General features: G+C 52.0%; 7 protein-coding genes and 1 non-coding gene across 8 annotated transcripts; 4 read left to right on the top strand and 4 right to left on the bottom strand.

The window, feature by feature from the left end:
- Window positions 1-176: 176 nt before the first annotated feature.
- png1 (peptide-N4-(N-acetyl-beta-glucosaminyl)asparagine amidase) lies at window positions 177-2,024 on the top strand. Its single transcript, XM_025580940.1, has 3 exons — window positions 177-1,002; window positions 1,065-1,465; window positions 1,521-2,024. Exons 1-3 carry the CDS (start codon window positions 470-472, stop codon window positions 1,934-1,936), a joined length of 1,350 nt encoding a protein of 449 aa, XP_025440537.1. The 5' UTR covers window positions 177-469; the 3' UTR covers window positions 1,937-2,024.
- A 2,724-nt stretch (window positions 2,025-4,748) lies between these two features.
- BO95DRAFT_t205 lies at window positions 4,749-4,820 on the bottom strand. Its single transcript has one exon. It is a non-coding gene; the product is annotated as a tRNA-Gln (tRNA).
- A 1,358-nt stretch (window positions 4,821-6,178) lies between these two features.
- Window positions 6,179-7,176, top strand: BO95DRAFT_444584 (PLAC8 family protein). The gene is made up of 3 exons (XM_025586914.1): window positions 6,179-6,500; window positions 6,588-6,685; window positions 6,792-7,176. The coding sequence occupies exons 1-3, from the start codon at window positions 6,350-6,352 to the stop codon at window positions 7,023-7,025; spliced, it is 483 nt and encodes a 160-aa protein (XP_025440536.1). The 5' UTR covers window positions 6,179-6,349; the 3' UTR covers window positions 7,026-7,176.
- Window positions 7,177-7,834: 658 nt separating this feature from the next.
- Window positions 7,835-10,246, bottom strand: BO95DRAFT_500085 (uncharacterized protein; the record flags this gene model as incomplete). Its single annotated transcript, XM_025590965.1, has 4 exons — window positions 7,835-8,408; window positions 8,471-9,537; window positions 9,769-9,996; window positions 10,069-10,246. 4 exons carry the CDS (start codon window positions 10,244-10,246, stop codon window positions 8,082-8,084), a joined length of 1,800 nt encoding a protein of 599 aa, XP_025440535.1. The 3' UTR covers window positions 7,835-8,081.
- A 2,588-nt stretch (window positions 10,247-12,834) lies between these two features.
- BO95DRAFT_189486 (uncharacterized protein) lies at window positions 12,835-14,171 on the bottom strand. Its single transcript, XM_025580939.1, has 3 exons — window positions 13,891-14,171; window positions 13,419-13,815; window positions 12,835-13,354 (listed from the first exon to the last, which is right to left on the bottom strand). The coding sequence occupies exons 1-3, from the start codon at window positions 13,949-13,951 to the stop codon at window positions 12,874-12,876; spliced, it is 939 nt and encodes a 312-aa protein (XP_025440534.1). The 5' UTR covers window positions 13,952-14,171; the 3' UTR covers window positions 12,835-12,873.
- A 1,821-nt stretch (window positions 14,172-15,992) lies between these two features.
- BO95DRAFT_444580 (protein MEMO1) lies at window positions 15,993-17,449 on the bottom strand. The gene is made up of 3 exons (XM_025586913.1): window positions 17,139-17,449; window positions 17,016-17,084; window positions 15,993-16,964 (listed from the first exon to the last, which is right to left on the bottom strand). The coding sequence occupies exons 1-3, from the start codon at window positions 17,291-17,293 to the stop codon at window positions 16,085-16,087; spliced, it is 1,104 nt and encodes a 367-aa protein (XP_025440533.1). The 5' UTR covers window positions 17,294-17,449; the 3' UTR covers window positions 15,993-16,084.
- Window positions 17,450-18,174: 725 nt separating this feature from the next.
- BO95DRAFT_483539 (uncharacterized protein) lies at window positions 18,175-19,384 on the top strand. The gene is made up of 2 exons (XM_025590298.1): window positions 18,175-18,556; window positions 18,610-19,384. The coding sequence occupies exons 1-2, from the start codon at window positions 18,394-18,396 to the stop codon at window positions 19,023-19,025; spliced, it is 579 nt and encodes a 192-aa protein (XP_025440532.1). The 5' UTR covers window positions 18,175-18,393; the 3' UTR covers window positions 19,026-19,384.
- A 735-nt stretch (window positions 19,385-20,119) lies between these two features.
- On the top strand, window positions 20,120-20,631 carry BO95DRAFT_367162 (LSM domain-containing protein; the record flags this gene model as incomplete). The annotated part of the gene is made up of 2 exons (XM_025582775.1): window positions 20,120-20,230; window positions 20,386-20,631. 2 exons carry the CDS (start codon window positions 20,120-20,122, stop codon window positions 20,629-20,631), a joined length of 357 nt encoding a protein of 118 aa, XP_025440531.1.
- Window positions 20,632-21,203: the final 572 nt, after the last annotated feature.

Genomic DNA, 21,203 nt, shown 5'->3' with positions numbered 1-21,203 from the left:
CGGACTCCCTTCCCTTCCCTCCCTCTCCCCTCCCAATTCCAATCTTCGCCTTACCCTTTCGGTCGTTCTCGGAGCCACGTCCTTCAACCTACTCTTCACTTCTGTTTCACTTTACCTGTAGCCCATTGTCGACTGGCTTCAGGTTCATCTTCGTTGCTCCTACTTCTCCTCCTTTATAGTCGTGGCGGTTACCTTGACTTCAGCGCCAAGCGTGGCGACCGCCTGGCTGGGCTGTGCGACCATCATCATCCTGGTCGGCCGACTTGACTGACCGATTCTTTTCTTTCGACAACCAATTCTTGAGACCCGTCTCCTGCCAAACAGCTCTATTTTTCTGCAACCGATTCGGACTCATTCTTCGAAATACCTCAGTTAGAATTGGGAATTGACTTTGTTCACCCTGGAGATCTATACGCCTTACTGCCGCCGCTGGTGTCATTGACCCTGCCCCTACCACCCACCGACAACCATGGCAGACGGAAGACATCACCACCACAACCAGGCGACGAATCCTGAGAACTTCGATGCCGGCGAACTGACAAATGCTTTTGAACAATTGATGCGCAACAAGCGATTCAACCAACTCCAAGAACAAGCCCGATCACAATCTCGCACGCAATCACCCTCTCCCGGCCTCTACCCTCCTCCCCATCCCTCGCGAGCACCACCACCGCCGCCCCCGACCGCACCCCAGTATCCGGCCCACCAAATGCCGCCGCAAACATCGTCACAGTCACCCCTACTTCGCAGCCTACCAATCGTTCCTGCCCCTCCTCAAGATCCGGTGTCCCTCAAATTTCGCAACCTCCTCCACGTTCTCTCCGTGACACCAACTAAGTACGAAAATCCAGGTCTCCTCGATGAGGCGCTCTCTCACATCCCTCTCGATCGATTGTACGCGGAAGCAGAGGAGGAGAGCCAAATATTGCAGGCCCAGGCAGCTAGTGTAGGGGAACGACCAGAATGGGGTTATCAAGATTGTGTCATTCGGGCCTTGTTAAGGTAGGCTTGACTTCCTTTCAGAGAGGTGACAGGATTGACAACTTACTGACTTTGGGTACCAGATGGTTCAAACGTTCTTTCTTCCAATTCGTCAACAACCCCCCTTGCTCTCGCTGCTCCATGCCTACAATCGCACAAGGCATGACTCCTCCTACGCCCGATGAGACCGCACGGGGTGGCACTCGAGTTGAACTCTATCGATGCTCGGAACCTAGCTGCGGCGCTTACGAGCGGTTTCCTCGGTACTCCGACGTGTGGCAGTTGCTGCAGACGAGACGGGGACGTGCAGGAGAGTGGGCCAACTGCTTCAGCATGTTCTGCAGAGCCCTCGGAGGCCGTGTGCGTTGGGTCTGGAATGCTGAGGATCATGTCTGGACTGAGGTCTATTCCGACCACCAGAAACGTTGGATTCACGTTGATGCTTGCGAAGAGGCATGGGACCAACCCCGTCTTTACACTGAGGGTATGTGCTTCATTGTACCGGTGCATATGAGTGATGCTAACGCAGATTGATATAGGTTGGGGCCGCAAGATCTCATACTGCGTTGCGTTCTCGATTGACGGAGCTACGGATGTCACCAGACGATATGTTCGAAGCCCGACGAGGCATGGCGCTCCACGGAACCGTGTGCCCGAGGAAGTTCTAGTTTGGTGTATCCACGAAATTCGGAAAAAGCGCCGCGAGAATTTGTCCAAGACAGACCAGCGACGCCTGATGAAGGAGGACGAACGCGAGGAGAAGGAGCTCCGTACCTACACCGCATCCGCCCTTGCAGCCGAGCTGAACAACCTTTTCCCTCGGAACACCACCAACAGCCGCTTGGAAGACCAGAAGACCCCCGCTTCCCGACAGGATGCCTCCGTCGAGTGGCTAAACAACAGACAAAGAACATCCGGCCAGTCAGGCCCAGATGGCTCGCAGGACGGCCGCTAAGGACGCGTTCCCTGAACTGTCCACCCCCCCCCTCAGCATATTGCATATACGAAGGCCTAGCGCTCTACGGTCGGCATGTACAGCAATCCGACCGATTGCCTTGCGGCTCCCATGCAAGATACAACAAACACGACCATATAAACTGGACTCGATGTATGAAACCGTCACATGAACGATGTACACGAAGGGTCCCACCTATTATAGGATTCAAACTGACGCACTGCATGGTTTGGCACTTATGCGGGCCTCACCATGTCACGTCTGCCGACTTCCGGGAATGATCCCGGTCAAGAATCGGGTCGTTGCCATAGGGCTCCTTTTAGGCCTGAGGCTGAAGTCTCAGGCCGTATGGAGATGCCTACAGATCATGTTCGCGATATACCGACCTGACCACCACACTTCATCTCTTGTGGATTCATCGAACTCCACCTATCGATCATTCATTTCCTATATGTCATTTGAGCTTCTCTTTCGACTACACATTTTGTCTAAAATGTACTTTCTTTTCTTTTTTCTTACCTTTCTTACTTCTTTGAATGATGCATTTTCAGGAGATTTAATCGGATACCTCATGGGGGAACGGTTATGGGAGGCGCATTTGTGACACGGAGTTGTCTTTATTTTTTACATAATGTCCTATAATTCTTCGCATCCTTGGCTCTTTGTGTTCAGAGACAGCGCACCCAGCATTGCGGCGGATCAGTCAATGCCATGTTTATGAGACAGATGTTTCGGTCGCATGTAGCCTAAGCAGGCAAAGCGGCAATTCCTATCTTTCTAGTTTAGTTCTGGCTCCTGGCGATCTCAGATACCGAATTGAACCTTTACCACCAAGACTTGTTGATATCGTAGCATGGCTCTGTCAGCACTAGATGTGTAGTACGTCACGACATGGTAGTTTGATTGTCACCAATACTTTCCCGCGTTCCCATCGCAGATTCTGCAGTGCCTCAACGAACCCTATGACGACTGGCTACCTCGAACCTTGGCTCCCAACAATGTGGACCGAATGTCTCTGATGTTCCAGACTCCAGACATACCAAGCGACAGGGGTACTGAGTCGAGTGAAATTAACTATACATACCATTTGGAACTCCGGCACGCAATGGAATGCTACGTTAGGGAACGGAGTTCACCGCCCCCAAGTCTCCGCGTGTCGGCATGGACAGCAATAATAACTACGGAGTGCGATTTCCACGGTGATTGTTGCTGTAGCCCTTTGACCCTTTGAGTTGGGCCCCCGGATCGTCCAATCCCGGGGTGGCAGTCCGTCTGTGAATCTCGCTCCCTAGTCTAGTCTATCTAGGCCAAAAGTTATGAGGATCAGAATCTAGTGTACAAGTCTTGAGGGTATCCAAGCTAGCTTGCCAAAACCCTGGGTGGTATTAGTGTACAGGGACCTTAACAGTCAGATCTGCTGGCTGCAGAACCGACCCTTCGGTCGCAGCATTGAAAGAAAGCAGGCCGGTATTTTCTGTACGGAGTAAATCCAGAACCTACCTTAGTTCCGAAGGCTCTTCCTCAGACTACCCGGTAGACCCTTAATCTCCGTGACCAAACTAGAAAACAGGAGAAACGGGAGAAGAAAAAGAGGGTCCACTGCAGCCCAGGTGTGGTCTCCACTTGTGGAAAACACAATACTAAAAAACTTGCACTTCCGGTCCACGTGATTGTTATCCCAGGATTCTGGGATTAGTCATGGGTTTGGGAACATGGACTTCTGGCTTCTATCAATTGAATGTGCTTTGCCTTGGGCATAGAGGGCAAGAGCCCAGGCGCATTCGGTAGCCTGATGCAGTGTGAAGACCAAGGGAGAGAGAGGGTGGGTTTTACGTATGCGGGTTCGGTTTATTGGGGCCCTGACCCTGATCCGGACCCGGACCCGGACCTGGGAAATGGATGTGAGACATTATTCAGGGGAAATCGGAACACACACTCTCTCTCTGTCTCTCTCACGGGGGTTATTCGTGCTCCGATCGGGGTTCTCTTTATCTTTTCTTGGGCTGGGTAGATGACATTGAGCGCGCTTGATTGTTAGGTTTGAGTTGAGGTGCAATTACTGCAATTACTACAGTACGTAGTATATTCTCATGTATATTCTGTGGTATAAAGTGTACCGGCGACATCGACCTTGAATCATTCGACATATATGAAGAACAGTGCTGAGCTCTCCTCAATGATCTAACTTCATGCAAACCGCGTCCTGGTTTGACATCCAGGCTTTCTAGAAATTTGCGCCGTGGGAATGGTGCCTGGCACGCGTTCCCTAGGCTCGCACCCCGCGCGCGCCGAGAGCGAGAGACTAAGAAGTGGTCGGAGCGATGGAGCCCACCTTCCCCTCCCCCCTGCTATATTTAGACGCGCCGAGCAGCCGGCCAGACGCGGCTACTTGATCGTGATCGACATCCAGCGGTCACCGCCATTGGGTGGTGGTGGTGTCATGTGGACGGGTGGATGGGTCCCGCTGGATCTTGAATTTTGATTCTCGAGGGGAGGGGGCTGGGGTACGTTCCTGATCTTCTGGCTGACTCCCTGGCTCGTTTTATAGGCTGTTCTTATGGATATTGAATTGAGAGTAGGTAGATAATGGTTTTTACATTGGTACTCCGTACCGTGAGTGGGTTTTGGTTGTAGCCTTGGAGCGTACGGGATAAGGGGAGGTGCTGAGGAATGCCCGCGGCGCTCATTGACATCGACCCGGACTAAGGAGTACGTAACCCTAATCTCAGGGTCTATAGCGCGTCCCCACCGGAGACCTATGTATCCACATGTGGGCCTACGCTACGAAGAGTGAAAAAAGAGAAACACAAAAAGGTCGTGCCCGGGATCGAACCGGGATTACAGGAATCAGAATCCTGGGTGCTAACCATTACACTACACAACCTGGTAGTTGTTCTTCTGCCAACTTATACTGAACATGTCTCTTCATTCTATTCAAGCCGTAGCAGTTCTCTTCATCAATATCTACCAGAACAGGGTTGGGGGGTTTTCGCGACATGTTTCAAGTGTCTAAGACATATAGATAATGCTCAAATATATTCACCTCCAATGTCAAGCATAGCTATCCGAGGTTTACCTGAGGATTTTTGTTCCACAAGTTACCTTATGTATGCTGCTTATGGATTTACTTCCTGTGATGGTATATAGGTAGCACGATCCAGCTCATTCGAGGTGTAAAAATAGGTGGGCAAAAGGCTGCATGTCAAATCATCTTCTATGCTGCAAACTAAATATGTCAATTCGGGGTAGCCTGTAGAAACAGGTAAATATCAATGTGGTCGCGTAATGTTCACGAAACGCAGCACCCCGACGCTAGCCAATCTCCCCTGGAGATAAAAAGATATGAAAACAGATCAGTGGCGAGATAGCAAAGCTATTGGATTGTGCACGAGAGAGAGAGAGAGAGAGAGAAATCGCATGGACAACGAGAACAAACTGCTGGGTAGATTATGTGGCTGTCACATTGCCAATGGTTTGGTCACAAAGCCGTTGGCTTCGCTCTTATCATCAATGTAATTGCCTATATCTGGGGTATGTTATTTCCGGCGAGGACCAGGCACCGGATGTTCCTGTAAGGCACTGATAGAGATACCTAGCAGAGACAATCGATCCCGCGGCTGCCCCTGGACCAGTCAGTCTCGTTTAATAAGTAGTGAGGTGACCAGTGCCATCTTATACAACTCAACTCGACTTGAGGGATACAATAGGATTGACCTAGGTGGACAATGGTTGATGCTCAGTTGGCAGATCGCATGCGGTCTTATCTCTCTATGAACCTACCTGATAGGCAAGACCACAAGCATAGTGATTGCTTCTAAGGTTCCTGTCGACAGCAGATTGAAATGATCTATTTCTAACTCTGAGATCTCTGAGCTAAAATCGTATGGCATGGAGAGACACGGAGTGCTGGTGCACGTGGGCTTGACTCCATCGCATCCGAGAGAATGGCCCTCAATTCTGCAGGTATTTTTTCTCAGCCCCAAAGCTTGACACTGAACACAACAACCGTGACACACATTGCTAGCAGCAAATGCCCTGTATCTCCACAGTCAGCGCGCTGAATCAAAGAGTCTATTATAGTAGAATGAGCTTACTGTGTATATCCATACTCTAAGGCACAGTACCGGCCCCACTCAACCTAGCAGCGAACGAACACACCAAGTGGGTCCATCCAACGGTCCCGCTTCTTTACGAATGCGAGCTTCCCTTTCCAGCTCAACTTCAGCATCATCCAGATAGGATATTCCCTGAAAGATGGTACCAACGATGATTTTGGCTGCGACTCACGCCGCCCCTAATCCAGAGAAGCAAGGGTTCTCCACTCTCGCAAACCACTATAAGAATTCAGACCCCTGCCATCCAACACGATGCAAACCACAATAACCTTGCAGATTAAATCATCTACTTCCAACAATGGCAGACCCCAAGCAGCAAAAGATCTATCGCGCCTGGCCCACGGACCCGCCAACCTACACCCAAACCAACAACGAGCAAGTCCGCAACATCACCCATAACAGAGACTGGAATTATTCCCTCTGCGACTGTTTCACCCCCGGCTCTTTATGTGGGTTCTTTGCCCTCGCCAGAGGAACCCCTTCAACCCTGATCCCAGGAGTGCAGAAAACAAACCACTAATACCCAAAACCCCCAGGCCTAACAAGCTGGTGTCTCCCATGCCTTACCTTCGGAAAGACGCAAGCGCGCATCCACGACCCGACGCTCCAGAACCTCAGCTACATCAACACTGACGTGAGTGACACAAAGACCACTAACGAGAAGGGCGTGCCTCTGCCTTCTCAACACCCTTCCTCGTCAACATATCCATCGCACCGTAGACTAACTATGTGAGCCACAGTGCGCCATCTTCACCTGCCTCGGCCTCAGTCTCTCCCAGTGGATCATCCAAACGATCCGGCGCGGCGAAATGCGCGAGCGCTTCGGCATCGAGGGCTCGTGCTGCGGCGACTGCTGCACGACCTTCTGTTGCGGGTGCTGCGCCCTCATTCAGGAGGAGAAGGAGATGGAGCTGCGCACGAGGCCGGAGCTCGCGGGGTATCAGGCGGCGCCGCAGATGGCGTATTCGGCGTAGGTTTCGGGGTGGAAGTTCATACGGCTCATTAAGCTTGAACTGGGCATGAGAGAGAGTCCGTTTCTGGGTCCAGTTGGGGGTGTGTCTGTGGTATGGATTAGGTTGGGTTGTGGGCAAGGGATTTATCTGTGTATATGACAGCCGGAAGATGCTGTCACCAGTGGCACGACGCCAGGGGTTTTCTTTTGTTCTATGTATACCCTATTATCTGTGGTGTTTCTAATACCGAACCAGAAATAAAGATTAATCAGTCTATCTTGGAGTGGTAGTCAGTAAGTGATTGGGGAGAACAAGGTACAGAGTTTGTGCTGTGTACAGGCGAAGACCAGAGAGAAGGGGATCAGTACATAGGCAAGGCAGCTGGCCTGCGGCCTCAGGCATGAATCCGAGTGGTCTGAGCGTAGGGCGCCGCTTTGACAGCAGTTTGTCACCGCCCAAATTGAACAGTTTCCCGTTTCAGTTTTTCGGGACTGTGACTGGTGGATTTTCGCGTTGCCGCCGCCGAGGTCGCCGGCGTTCTGCCGGCAGTGGCGGTGAGGAAAGCGGTCGGTGGCTACTGGCCGCCGTGGGGAGCCTGAGGGGCTAGGTGTCGGTGCGGCAGTCGCCGTGTTGATAGTGCCGCAGACCGCTAAGCAATGGACTTCTCGACTCATCCAGCTGAATATGGTTCCACTTTGAAGACTTGAGCCGATGTCTGGTGTCTCTCCTCTGACGGCTCTCCTCTTGAATCTGAGATGGTTCACGAACTCGATTATAGGAAAGAGATGACATGCAAATTGGACAAGTACTGTAGACAGCTATGACCCCACATGGCAAGGCATCCGGATTGCACAGGTATGTGTCGCCACACCCAGGTGTGCAGATTCATTAGAAGAATATTATCAGGATAAGGTATATACAGAGCATTAACGTGTGAGACCGGACACACCAGACAAATGGTTCGATGTCACAAGACAGTCCACTATTTAGGGGGGGGAAGTATTCACGAGAATGGAAAAAGAAAGGAAAGGATCGGATCCTTCAGCGCCAGGCCTCAGTCTCAACGGGATGTGCTTGCTATACCATGCTCTTAAAACTTGACGCAGAGCGGAACAAGCTTGCCAGCGACGGTAGGGACTTGAGACGCTGAGGCCGTGGCAGGGTTTCATGCAGCGACGCCGGGGTGGGGAGATCCGGGCTCGCGCACTGCGAGTAGAATCGGCCGATGTCACCATCAGAGCCGTACTCAGTGGGGGTCGCAGAACTGATCGACCGGGGGATTCCGTCGGTCGAGATCTGAAGATTGCTGCCCATGTACTGGGCTTGGTGTCGCACGGGATATGCGCCGAAACAGGCTCGGGGAACGAGACCCTCCTGGGCAGTTTCAAGGACGTTGACAAGGGCCTGCGGAGAAGATTTCATCAGCATACGTGCGATGGCACATTGTGGAGAAGGGATTGACTCACCCATCCGTCGTCGTAGACGAGATGCAGGACGGCAGTTTGACCCTCTTTCAGCTCGACATGCTCGGGGCTGACAGGCTTGAAGTCCATCTCTACCCGGTACACTCTGGCAAAGGAAATATCGGGCGTGCCGGGATAGGTCCGACTTTCCACAGTTGGGCTTCTTGAAACCATGTCGACAGTGGGGCTCCTTGACACTGAAGGGCTGCTGCTCGCTGATGACGATGACGATGACGATGGCGATGACGATGATGATCCTGATGATTCCGGGGAGATGGGTGTGACAGTCTCCACAGTTGCTACTTTTGCCTCTGGGAACTTGCCCGTCTCCAGTTTGGGCGTGCTTGATACTGCAGCATCCTTTAAGCGACCAACATCACCGACCAATGTTTCCGAAGAACCAGTAGGGCTCTCGATACTTTCAGTTACCTCCACAACAGGGGCGAGCTCGTTTGCGTGGCACGACCTAGGAAGGTCCCGCAAGCCTTGCTGCAGACTGCTGGTGCTATACGTGCTGTATGTGCTATAAGGACGGGGAACGTGGGCCTTGGCCGCCCAGGTCGAATGTACGAACCCGCCAACCTTTTTCAGTGTGGTCACACTTGTCGAGTACACCTGGCGACTGAACTCCTTGATCGGCTCATACTTTGCGTTCTCGAAGTGGCGACGCAGGACAGGAATTTTAGATTGATATGTTGTCTTGATCTTGCCGCCCGCTTGACGCATTGCGCTGGCCCCTTCGGTGTAGACCTTGGATGCGTACCTGACGAACTCGTCACTTGTTCTTGGGCTTTCAGGCACCTTCTCGCCGCGGCTTTTCGCAATGATTTCTCGGAGGCGGCGCTTTTTCCGGCGTAGCGACCACAGAATGAGTCCTGCCATCGCGGCGACGACGATGATGACGCTAAGGCCGATAGCCGCCTTTGTGCCGGCAGGCGTGCCCACATGCTTTGTTGAATTAACCGAGAGGACGGTGCTGGTGGCAGTGGCTTCGCTAGTGGTGGATGAGGGGAGAGATTTCGACGTATTGGTAGCAGTGGGAATCACCGCTGTTGCGAGAGTTGTAGCCCCTACGACCGGAGCGGCGGCGGCAGCCGTTGGGGGCTCGGTGCTGGGAGCTCCAGCACTCCATTGAGCAGTCGGGTCGGTCGTTGCGATTTCTGCGGCTGTTTCGCTTGTTGTCGCGGCATCGCTAGCGGGAGCCGCCCCCGTATCGGCCGTTCCCGCTGCAGTGCTATCCTGTGCAGCGACTGGGGCAGCAGCAGCAGCAGCTTCTGTACCGGCACTGGCTGTTGTAGTACCTGCGGTGGCTTGTGTGGTTGGGTCAGTGGCTGCCGCTGCTGTCCATTGCCCGGTGCTCCCTTGCGCTGTGCCTGCCGCACTGCCATCAGCAGCAGTGGCTCCGGCGGCAGTAGTGCCGTCCGCTGCGGCAACTGGGGCTGTCGCTGCCCATGTACCTGTGCCATCTGAAGTCCCAGCTGCCGTTCCTGCCGCCGTCCCTGCCGCCGTTCCTGCCGCTGTTCCCGCCGCTGTGCCTGCTGCTGTCCCGGCTGCTGTCCCGGCTGCTGTCCCGGCTGCTGTCCCGGCTGTTGACGCATCACCGGCTGCTGCACCACTACCTGCCCACTGTCCAGAGCCGGCAACGGAGGTGTCCGCGGACCATTGGCCAGTGCCATAGGCAGAGGCGCCACCGGCTGACCATGTTGACCCAGAAGCATCGGCCAGTTGAGGTTGCCTCTTAGCAAGGCCGAGGCCATGGGGTCTGTTTCTTAGTCGCATCGTTGGTCCTTAGTATGGGTGTACGAGCATCGACCAAGCATGCAACAATTTTCGATAGTGAAGCTAAAAGTCGGGAAAAGGTTTGGAACTGGACGGCTGTCATTGTAACTAAATAAGTATCAAGCCAGCAGACGCCACAAATCGCTCAACCCATTCAAACCACAACATGCACACTACACAAACAAACTACCACCTTCAGTATCCCACTGTGACAATCCACTAGCGAAGTGGGGTTGTTCTTTGCGTCTTCTATTGTTGTTGCATCCGCCGGCTGTGGAATGTGTTTTCTATAGTCTATCGCATTCTTAGGGTGGACGAAGCGCATTCCGGCGTCAACCCTAACGCTCTTTGGGAGATTACACATTGCCCGGGAGGACAGTCCACCTCATACAGCGTCCTCTTTATTGTTTCTCCGATTTGCCGTCCGCAGCAGCTTCTCGCTGTCTCTCCGCAGCATGCCTGAGCTTGTTGTCTAGTCAACCCTCGGCCTCCACTCTGAGCTTGATGTATTCTTGAGCCTAACACTCGATGCAGATCACTTCCGCTCCATCAAGTTTTTGAAGTCAACGATGACGCTTGCTCTTAACAGTCTTACCTGATAATCCAGGCAGAGGACTCAGTTGCACCCTTACTTCTGACGCTTACTTGGCTCACTTGTCAGAAGCCGTCGTTTCTGTCCTGGCGTGCAGGTACCCGTCCAGGCCTCAGTGAGGGTGCGATGGAATGTAGTGGACATTCCTCCAGACTGAGCCCAGTCTAGCGGTACTTCCTCTGTTGTTGTTTTGTGTTTGTGATATAATGGAGTCAATTAACTTGATTCATGAGTTTGCTCACCATAGAGTCAACAATATGCTTGAAATTACTGTAAACATTAGTAGACAGTAGTAGACACTGAACGCAATACCAAACTTTGATTCCCAAGACTCGTCGTAGTCTCCAGTCCTTGCCATTATCCCACGGTACCCCTACAATGCTTTGTACTATCCCCACCACATCAATATATATTTCACCTCTACACAGACGTCAACCCCTCTCACCGTCCCAACCAACACAGTCTAAAACCGTATTCTCTGGCTATTCAACCCAGAGACTAGGCGTATACTCTATAACAATTCCCAAAACCCCAACCCATCACCCCCAAAAACCACAACAAAGTCCACGAAAACCAGCACCACCTTTCCAACCCTACCCAGAATAATCCCCAGGCACCCAAGGCATCCACCCAAACCCAAACCCAAACCCAAAACCCCTCACTACAAGCAGGTACCAGCTACAAGCTAGCTACCTCCCATCCCCTGAAATTCCACAGCCGGTCTAACATCGTTTCCCCTGCAGCTAACCCGACCAGGTACGATCTAGCCTGTCAGGTAAGGTACGAAGCTACAACCCTCCCAGGTACCATTCATTCTATTTCTTTCACTCGGATAGGTCCCACCCCAGCTCCTCTTTCTCTTTCTTTCTAGATTCAAGGTTTGCCCATCCCCTGAGAAGGTTAGCTCACATACCTCCGCTGCCTAGGAATCCGCACTATAGACTTTAAGTTTTTGGTTGTCGCTACTGGCCTATCAACATGCTGGTGTTGGGGGGGTGGTTTCCATGGTGAGGTAAGTAATTTTGTTACCTTATTTCGGGATGGCTACATATCCACCTGGCAGGTTGTTGGTGATTTTGTCGGTGGGGATGGTGGTGTTGATGTTGTTGATTTTCGGCTTGGTGCTATCTCCTCGAGGGCGGTGTGGGCGTGAGGGTTTGGTTATTGGTGGGAACAGGACGGGACTTGGTGGAGGGTCTCAGGCTAGGAGTATACCTAACTAGTAGTGTTTTGCTTGGGTGGTGGCGGTGGTGGTAGTAGTCATTGTCTTTGTCGGGTGGAGTATGGGTATCCCTAGGTTGTTATTCTTGTTGTTGTGTCTTTTTTCTTGGTTGTCAAGCATTGGAGGAGGGGAGGGAGGGGATTGTCTGGGTCGTTGGAGTGGTAGTGTCCAGCAGTTGGGTGCTTTTTTTTTTGTGGAAGTGGAAGGGAAGTGGGTTGGGAGAGTTGTGGTGGTGAGATATGGTGTGAGCTATTCTTGGTGCTGTTGATGAATGTAGATGTAGAACACAGCAGCATATATATCTCTCTATATTTGTATATTTGTAGACGGATCGCTGTAATGTTGGTGGCGTTCGGGCGTACTCGGTAGTGCCTATTTCTTGACGAGAGATGTGGGTATACTTTATGCGATTATTCTACATATGAGTCTATATGTAGACTATATTGACTAATTGCTATTGTTCTGGTGCTCGACCAGTCTGCTTGTTGGTGAATACTAGGTCGACAATTTACCCGCCGACTCGGTACAATCTGAACAGCAGTCGCCGTGCGGGGATGGAAACAAGGGATGAACCAACCGAACCAACTCCCTCCCAGTCAATTGAGCTACTACATAGTATTTTACATGGGTCAAGTCTCCAGCTCGTACGATGATCTGACCCAACTAATGCATCTGATGCCAGAAATTCAAGTATCTTGCTCACAGGTAAATGCTCATGCACACGCTACTCGCTAAAGAAAACATACAGGATTCACCTACAACAAACCCGAGTCCTCCTACCCACCCTTTCTTCTGCCACAGGCCTTGATTCACCTACCTACCACCCCCGGTTCCTTCCCCCACCGCCCAAACACAACACTCAATCCCCCTCTCCCGCAACTCCCCATCGATATTCCCCACCTCCTGCACGTAGTACGGCTGCCGCGGCAGCTGCAGCGTCCACCGCCGCCGGGGCAGGTGCAGCCCGCGCAGCGGCTCCAGGAACAACGGCAGCTTCTCGACGGGCTCGCCGAACCAGCTGCAGGGCAGCTGCAGCGTGAAGGTCTGGAGGCTGCGCATGCGCGTGACGGCCTGGCACGTCTCGACCCATTGCTGCCGCCCGGCGGCGAAGTAGACCGTCTTGACGGGGTCCTTGCTGGGCAGCCAGTGGCCCGGAAAGGCCCAGCGGAGCTCGACGGCGCGGATCGCGTCCCAGAAGTCCGCGGGGATCGTGGGCCGCAGGTACGTCAGGGACCAGGTGTTGCTGAATTCGAAGGTGTTGAGCGTGTAGAGGGTGTAGATGGATTCGGTGTAGCTGTTTTCCTTTTGTTAATTGTAGGAATTGGGGTTGGGTTTGGGGGATAAGGGATAGAACGCACATCTGCTTACACGTCAACGCCAACGCCAGAAGCCCTGGAGTTGTTGGCCTCCGACTCGCGGCCTTCGTCGCGCTGGGAAGCCCACCCTGGCAGATCTCACATCCCCGGACCACCCCGTCTCGACGGCCCCCGCCACTCGTTTCGGGACACACGACGTGCCCCATTCGTCGATTCGCACGCTGCACGATATGAATGCGCATCCCGCCCTGCACCAGCTCCCAGATCGTCATGCGCAGCTCCGGCGATAGCTTCGCGAGGAGGGAGCTGTCCCGCTGGAATGTCCATTCGCCCCGGGTGTCGGGCTTTGGTTGCTGTTGCGGCTGCGGCTGCGACGCACGTTGACCCTGTTGAGCGCTGCTGGATCGCCGGGTCCGAGGGAGGGCGGTTGGCTTGTTATCTTCAAACATGACAAGCATGAATTAGAACCACAATCCTAAGAATGAGGGTAAGGGGGAGGGCGGCGACGACTCACTCTGATACCGTTGCGCCAGTACATCCTCCCACGAGAAGATCCCCTGCTTGATCCTGGCCATGGTGATCCGCAGAATCTGCGCCCCAGTATAGAAGGTATACTAAGATGATGCTGTACCAAAAGATTGAACGAGCGAGACCGAAAAAAATGCAGCAACAACTGTCAATAGTCCATGATTTCCAATTGATGATGAGCTCGGAAGGTTGATTTATCTGCCTGACGCGCCCAGAAATGCCCAGTAACTTGTATACTGGGGGTGATTTGAGCCACACGATCGATTTTGAAATCACGCGAGATCTTGTTCGACGTACGTGGCTGCGGGGGTAGGTGAGGGGAACTTGGGGAAGAAGGGAGGGATCCGAATGTAAGCGCCAGCGGTTAACCGGAGAGGAGGTTCATCGTGAGAAGGGGGGAAGAAAGAGTCTATGCTGGAACTATACTTGGAGATCTAGCATGAGGGACACCGTTATATATGGAATATGGAAGGGGTGAGGAAGACATATCATCTAGAAGGAAAGTCGGTGAGGTGAGATTCACCTTCCATTTCGTCTAAATACAGTAGAAGGGAGATGGCAGAAAGATAACACGGCGATAAGCAGTCGCTCAGTTCGGCGGATGTCGGATATTGTTTGTTGACTGACCAAGGGAAAAGGGAGATTACAGCCTCGTCGCCTAATCAAAATCCCGCCGGAGAACGAAGCGGAGTAACTCCTGCTGGATTGTCTTCCTTGAATAACTACTCTGTAGCCCACTCCCTACTCATTTTCATTCAATGATCCCTGCCTCGTCAGGCATCTGTCTTATCGCCTTATCTTCTATTGTGATTTCCTTTCCTGGAGCTGCAGATCGTGTCACGCGGCACTTGACTACTTTGTCGCTGGATAGATCACAGCCTCATCTATGGTGAGAGTCATACCATCGTGATGATTATCGTTCTGTTAATTCCAGAAAAGTAACGCCCAAACTCAAATCCCACGCACTATCTCCCTCCGGCTTCTTCTTCGCCTTCATGTTGATCCCCTCCAGCGCGGCCACTCCCAAGACACCGCAGCATGCCACAGCAGTCGCAATATGCCTGTGTCACGGACTTGCTGTACACAGACATGACTGGATCGTACAGCGATGAGGGCCCGGTGCTCCCCAGCCCAGTCGCACCCGCATTGCTGGGACATTGCGACTCGCCCTCATCATCGTTGTGACTTGCGATAGCTTGAGAGTCTTCAGCCGGATCTTGGTAGTTGACTGACCCAGCGAGGCTAGAGAGAGGCCCCTGAGAGCTTTTCATTCATATATGTTCTGATGCTAGCCTGGTCCTGCGTCGTTTGAAGGGCCGGGACTCCATTGGTATTGAGACGAGCTTGTCACTGGCCGGATGGACAGCAGAAGAGACAAACGTGAGAGTACTGTTAGAGGACCTCGAGGCAAAATGCCACAGTCATTGATGACAGTCAGTTTTTTGGGGAATTCAGATGATTGAATCAATCGGCGACGTGATCAGGTTGTGGCACTGATGGCTTCTGGAGACAGCCTTACATCCCAAATTGTGAGATGAGAGTCTGAATATAGACCCGGAGAGACTCGGCCTGCCGTGATAGTCTTTTTACAAATTCTTGACCTTCCTGGCGTGAGTCGTCTATGTAAAGAGCAATCCTGCATAGTACGAGATGGGGGAGAGACGGGGAGACAGAGAAGGTTGAGATGTCCGAACGGACCCAACCGAAGGGGAAAAGCGTCAATGGAGGCTGGAGTTATGGTGGCTCACACTGAATGATCCCCGGGAACTCCATGCCTTAGCGCTCAGGCTAGCCCAAATTGAGGGCCTATTCAGAGGGGCGGCCCGCAGCGCTTATTTCCATGCCCCGGGGTTGTTCGAGATAGCGTACGGACTTATTTGATACTACGGCAGGAACTAAACCAGTTCACTCACTTCGACTCACCATGCACAGCATCCTTCATTTCAAACGGGTTATATCACGGGTTATATCCAACACACTCAGGATTATTGTACTTGACATGGCCGTGGACATTGGACCGCATATACAGAGCACCTGATAGTCTTGGACGTGCAGATATAGAAATGATGCATAGATCAATATTATTTGATGAGCACTTGACGGTAAATTGGACCACGACGACTACTCTAGGCTATTCGTGACGATATTATCAATTGATGACAAACAAGGGAAGTGGGAGTCTACAGCACCGCGAAAGCCGAGACATAGCTCACCGAGCTGTCGTTTACATCCGTGATATCGGCACTTCGCTCGTATCGGACGAAGTGGAATTTGCCCTTCTTGCTCTCATCTTGGCTAGTGATTGCTTCGAGGGCGGCCATGATGACCCCGATGGGGTGACGACCGCACACGGTGTTTCCCGTCCGCTCGACTGCGTCGAGGAAGCTTGCCGCACGTCCCGTGGTGATGGCCGCCATGGTTGCAATGTCGAACGCAGAGATGCTTTCGTGGATGGCGGGCTCGTGGCGCTGGACACGGTCCCGTCGCTGAAGGGAGTGGCCGGTGGATACCGACTCCACCGTTGCCTCTACATCTCTGTGGTTGTTGACTTCAGGCTGGGGGAGCGAGTTGGCCGATAGTGGGAGACTCGGTCCTGGTTTGGGCGCGTGGGGAACGTAGTAGGTGTACCGGAACCGCAACCCCCAGTGACAGAAATCCGAACTGATGACAAAGGCGTTCTCGGGATCCTGCAAATAGGGGGCAAGCAAGGTCCCAAAGGCTTCCTCGGTCGCAGCCGTAGTGCTTCCCACCATGATGGGGACTAGCGGTGGATACTGGGATGTCGGCTTGTTGGGATGTTGGAGTTGAAGAAGACGGTGGATGTAGGGCAGATGGAGCTCGATACTGTGCTCCGCTTCATCGACGGACTCATTCATCGTTGTAAACGAGATGTTCGTTCCATTGCGCTTGACGGCTTTGGTTGATAGGAGCTTCGCGATAAGCTCGGTATCAAGCGGCAGAGGGTCATCGGACAGCGGGGTATAGTATGATGTGAGCTCGGGGAGAGCAAGTGTCGTCAGATAATGATGGTGAGAGGGTCCCAGCACAAAGATCCGTTTTCTGCGATTAGAGTGAGTCGTTGTTGGCATCTGGGGTACTCTTGATTCCTACGCTTTTGACAAGTCCAGGGCTTTATAGGCATGGGCCGCACATGGACCGGAGTATGCATAGCCCGCATGCCTGGGGAATCAGCATGCTGTCAAAAGATGAATAGTCACATTAGCTTGGACATACGGAGCGATAATGATACGAGCGCCAGGCACAGGCAGTGATCCAATACCCGGGATCTCCTTTGGGACCTGAGCCAACCACTGGTCCAACTGGCGCGTCAGGGTATGTTGGCTATCGGAATACCAAGAACCAGCATGGGTGGCTTCGCGAGACGGCATGCTGAGCTGATATTCTTCCTCTGCAAGAGTATAGCAATAAGAAGTTCGATTAAAACTGCAAGTTGACTTTTTGGGCCCTAGACCGAAGCGTGTAGTCGCAAGAGCGTATAAGGGATTGGTAAGTTGCAGGTGTTTTGTCGGTCGGTCAGAGTCTCACAGACAGCTTGATGAAGCAGAAGCGGGGAAGTGGGACTCCCCTCGTCATAGGCACAAAACAGCGGAGTTTGCCTCGCTCAGTATCAACACTTGAGTCTTTCCTCCGCCGGTATGCCGAAGGCGGCATGCCGATCATTCTATACACATTGTAAAACATTTGATCGATTATACACATTGCGAGATCAGTATCGAATGTCCTGATGGAGTCTTAGGTTATTGTAGGTCAGGCATTCCTCAAATGTGATGTGGTAACTACCCCCATATGGTAGGCCTCAAGTAATCCAGGGTAGGAAATCAATACAACCATAGCAATTATGATGGTGAAGCCAGTCGTTGCATGCGCTTTGGCAGTGCTCACTGGAGACGGATCCAAGGCATAGTTAAGTAGATATTGGTACTCTTCTCGGCATAATTCATACGTCTGTCCTGGATTTGAGATTAGAGCACCACCTTTGCATCTGCGCCTTGTTGGAATCACTGCTCCTTTCGGAATTAAACTTGTGAGCTTCCAAGTCGTGCTCACTAAAGTCCTATAAAGGGGGCAATCAATAAATGCTAATCATCAAGTTATTCAGGGTAGTGAAGTATAGATCGAGAAATCAATCGACACAAACTACGGGATTCAGCCAATTTACCCCCAAATAGGAATAGCGCATATTTCATGTAGTGCGACGCGGTCTCGCCTTCATTTTCTCCGCGATCCGACGCGCCGGCGTCTCGACCAACCACGCCCGGAAAGGCTTTCTACCCCAGCCTTGTTCTTCTCCTCAGCCTATATATTAGAAGAGCTGCTCAACCTCGTTCTTCATCTATCCACCAGGTCCATCTTTCACAATTGCTCCCATAACGTTCGTATATATACTATTTCGATCAACATCGCATTGCTCGACCGGACGATATACTATCGACCTTGCAATCGGCAATTGAGACCTCAAGTCATCATCATGTCCCTCAAGCGCAAAGCTTCATTTCCAAGCCTCGAATCACAAAATGCCCCCTTCGGTTCGATTGGGGGTTTCGGAAAGGGGGAGGAACCACCCCAGCATTTGAACAGTCGGACACGAAAGCGTTTCAGGAACGACCGGCCAGAAGAGAAAGTTGTATATGGTAAGGCTTGTTGGTCGCTCTCATCGTCCTGGCATTATACTTACACCTTTCAGAGAACACACTTCGGTGGCTTTTCACAGCCCAACAGCAACAAAGAGCCGCCCCCCTTGCAGATGAGGAAGAACAAATGAATCACGAACCAACACTATCCCCTGAGACGGTCGACCCACGCCAGCAGACGTTACTCAAATTTTTCCGTCCTTGCCAATCATCCTCCAATAAATCGCACACGAACAGCTTCATGCCGAAGACCAGCGAGACTCCGTTCTTTGGTGCGACACCTGTGCACCTTCACAGTATGCCAATCTCGGCTCCGGGACATTTAATGGATAGCGACACATTCAGCCCTCCTTCTCAGACCACGGATACTGATATGGATGTCGACATGGAGTCGGCTAGTGATGAGTCGAACTGCTCATCCAGAGCACCAGCTGGCGGACTCGCCTGGATGGGACACCCTAGGTTCTGAGCGCCAAACGAAGAACCTGATCTCTTCTATGTCGCAATCGACAATCTCTTTTCAATTAGCGATGATACCAAAGCTTACACTTCGTCACACTGGGGTTGACTTACCGGCTGTTGCTGGTCACGTCGGTTCTATTCAGACCCCAACCTGATGCGTCTTGTCTTGGACAACAACTGAATGACGTCACTCATTTGTATACTTCACAGCCTCGATTGAGAAGCTGTGTTCTTGCTCCGAAACGAGCTTGAATGTCTCTGGCCCTGCTTACATTATTGATGTGGCTTGGGAGGCTGAGACGGCCGCGGCTTCGGACGCAGCCTCTATGTGAATAATATCTACATAATACTATTGAGCATTAGAACACAAAGCTTGTATAACTGAACCAAAGTCTTATACAATCTGTCTGGATGGAACAATCAGTACCATAAGAGACAACACCTAGTATTGTTTCGGCAGTTCCGTGTTATTCAGTAGTCTTGGAGTTTCATCAACGTGTACAGGACACGAGGAGGCATGAGCATAATTAACAAAATATTGAGGAAACCAAGTTCCTTGATTCCCCACGCGAACTGCTAAAAGAAACATGTTTTTTTTTTTTTTTTTTTTTTTTTTTTTTTTTTTACGAACAATGGTGGCTGAAGCTACAGCAAGTGGTAGTTAGTCACACGCTCAGTTTTCGGGTGTCACATGCGGGGGAGGAGCAGTAATGCCTAAGGTCTCCAGCGGTTCCGACTATCATGGATCCTTGACGCTACTACGCTGGGGTGACCATCTTTCTCCTTCCGAGGACTAACCTGGGACGACCCAACCGGAACACGCCCAATTTAGCTTCGAGGAGAGCCTTAGCCTCAGCTGAAGATATAAACCCCGCCTAAATATTTTCCGACCGACTACTGCGCCCCAGGCAACTTTTACCCTCTCGAATCGAGTCTCGTTTAGCATCGGCCAACGCAGAACAGTCCAGACCGCCAAGTTCTCTCCTGCGAGTGGTCGCATTCAACCCCCCCCGCTCTCTCACCTGTGAGGTCAAGCTAGTTAGTCCGCCTAGGACAAGTTCAACAAAAATTCGAAAGGAGGAAGAGAGAGCTATACAAATCATGGACGAGAACACGGCAGTGCAATACTTGGACTCCTTGATCGGTCGAACCCTCCGGGTGCACGCGACAGACACGCGCATTTTCGTGGGCACCTTCAAGTGTACCGATGCGGTAAGTGCTCTCTCTCTCTTCACTTGAATGATTTGTTGGGGTCGGAGTTGGCAGAAAAGATACGAGATTGTTTTTTTCTTTCTATTTTATTTGGGGTCGCTGTTCAAGTTGGGGTTCAGGTTCTGACTTGATGTTGTCTCTCTTTCTTGCATTAGGCACGAAATATCATCCTGGCCAATACTCACGAGTACCGGTATCCCTCTCCCTCCGCCGTTCGAGACGCGGCCACGAATGCGAATGAGCTAGCCGCAGAAAGCGCGGGGACCGCGCAGAAAAATATCAAAGTGTCCATGACTAGTCGATTTATCGGGCTGGTGGTCGTCCCCGGTCAACATATTACCAAAATTGAGTTGGAAGAGACCCCGCAACTGGGTCGTATGCGGGAGACACTCCGATCATAATGAGGTTGTGATCTCCTATCGAAAGACGGACTACTGGAAGCTTGACGACCCGGCGGCACGAGATGCTCCAAGCTACGAACACGAACACTACACTATACTCATGCTATCTGGGATGATGATGGGGCGAAGGGGGAGGACTTTGAGATAAGAATTCGTGGAAGGGAGGGGGGTGAAGACCTCATGGTGACCCAGGAGACGCATGAGTAGCGCACAGAGCCGAAGCAGTCTGCACGTTGACCCTGTGCCAAAGGCCCACATATGTCTCGCTTTCAGGGAGGAGCTTTCTTAAAGAAGAATAAGGGTTTTCCCTGTTCCCCAGCCGAGCTGCTGTGCGAGCCAAGGCAAAGCCCTCAAGCACTCCAGCAACAACAACGTGGTTAGGAGAAATATTCAGACAAAGTCGTTGGTGCTTGGCGCAGGGTGCATGGGCTTGGCAGCAGCAGCCACCGTCGTGACCATGCACCACGGGACTGTGGTCGAAATGGCGGTGTTCCTGCAGTTTGGCATACCGCTGACTGTTGCATCGTTGAGGTGATTTAAAGGGTATCTCGCAGCGCACGATCCTTGCCTTC

Source organism: Aspergillus brunneoviolaceus, assembly GCF_003184695.1.
Source record: "Aspergillus brunneoviolaceus CBS 621.78 unplaced genomic scaffold BO95scaffold_48, whole genome shotgun sequence".
In the NCBI taxonomy this organism is placed as follows: domain Eukaryota; kingdom Fungi; phylum Ascomycota; class Eurotiomycetes; order Eurotiales; family Aspergillaceae; genus Aspergillus; species Aspergillus brunneoviolaceus.
This window is presented reverse-complemented; position numbering and strand designations above follow the sequence as displayed.

Bases quoted from the DNA above. Each gene is read 5' to 3' on its own strand.
- png1 (XM_025580940.1), top strand. From the start codon at position 470: ATGGCAGACGGAAGACATCACCACCACAACCAGGCGACGAATCCTGAG. The intron at 1,003-1,064 runs GTAGGCTTGACT...TTTGGGTACCAG, and splicing joins GTCATTCGGGCCTTGTTAAG to ATGGTTCAAACGTTCTTTCT. The intron at 1,466-1,520 runs GTATGTGCTTCA...AGATTGATATAG, and splicing joins ACCCCGTCTTTACACTGAGG to GTTGGGGCCGCAAGATCTCA.
- BO95DRAFT_444584 (XM_025586914.1), top strand. From the start codon at position 6,350: ATGGCAGACCCCAAGCAGCAAAAGATCTATCGCGCCTGGCCCACGGAC. The intron at 6,501-6,587 runs GTGGGTTCTTTG...CAAAACCCCCAG, and splicing joins TTTCACCCCCGGCTCTTTAT to GCCTAACAAGCTGGTGTCTC. The intron at 6,686-6,791 runs GTGAGTGACACA...TGTGAGCCACAG, and splicing joins TCAGCTACATCAACACTGAC to TGCGCCATCTTCACCTGCCT.
- BO95DRAFT_189486 (XM_025580939.1), bottom strand. From the start codon at position 13,951: ATGGCCAGGATCAAGCAGGGGATCTTCTCGTGGGAGGATGTACTGGCG. The intron at 13,816-13,890 runs GTGAGTCGTCGC...TCATGTTTGAAG, and splicing joins ACTGGCGCAACGGTATCAGA to ATAACAAGCCAACCGCCCTC. The intron at 13,355-13,418 runs GTGCGTTCTATC...AAAGGAAAACAG, and splicing joins GCGTTGACGTGTAAGCAGAT to CTACACCGAATCCATCTACA.
- BO95DRAFT_444580 (XM_025586913.1), bottom strand. From the start codon at position 17,293: ATGCCGTCTCGCGAAGCCACCCATGCTGGTTCTTGGTATTCCGATAGC. The intron at 17,085-17,138 runs GTATGTCCAAGC...CTGATTCCCCAG, and splicing joins GCTCGTATCATTATCGCTCC to GCATGCGGGCTATGCATACT. The intron at 16,965-17,015 runs GTAGGAATCAAG...CTCTAATCGCAG, and splicing joins GCCCTGGACTTGTCAAAAGC to AAAACGGATCTTTGTGCTGG.
- BO95DRAFT_483539 (XM_025590298.1), top strand. From the start codon at position 18,394: ATGTCCCTCAAGCGCAAAGCTTCATTTCCAAGCCTCGAATCACAAAAT. The intron at 18,557-18,609 runs GTAAGGCTTGTT...TACACCTTTCAG, and splicing joins AGAAGAGAAAGTTGTATATG to AGAACACACTTCGGTGGCTT.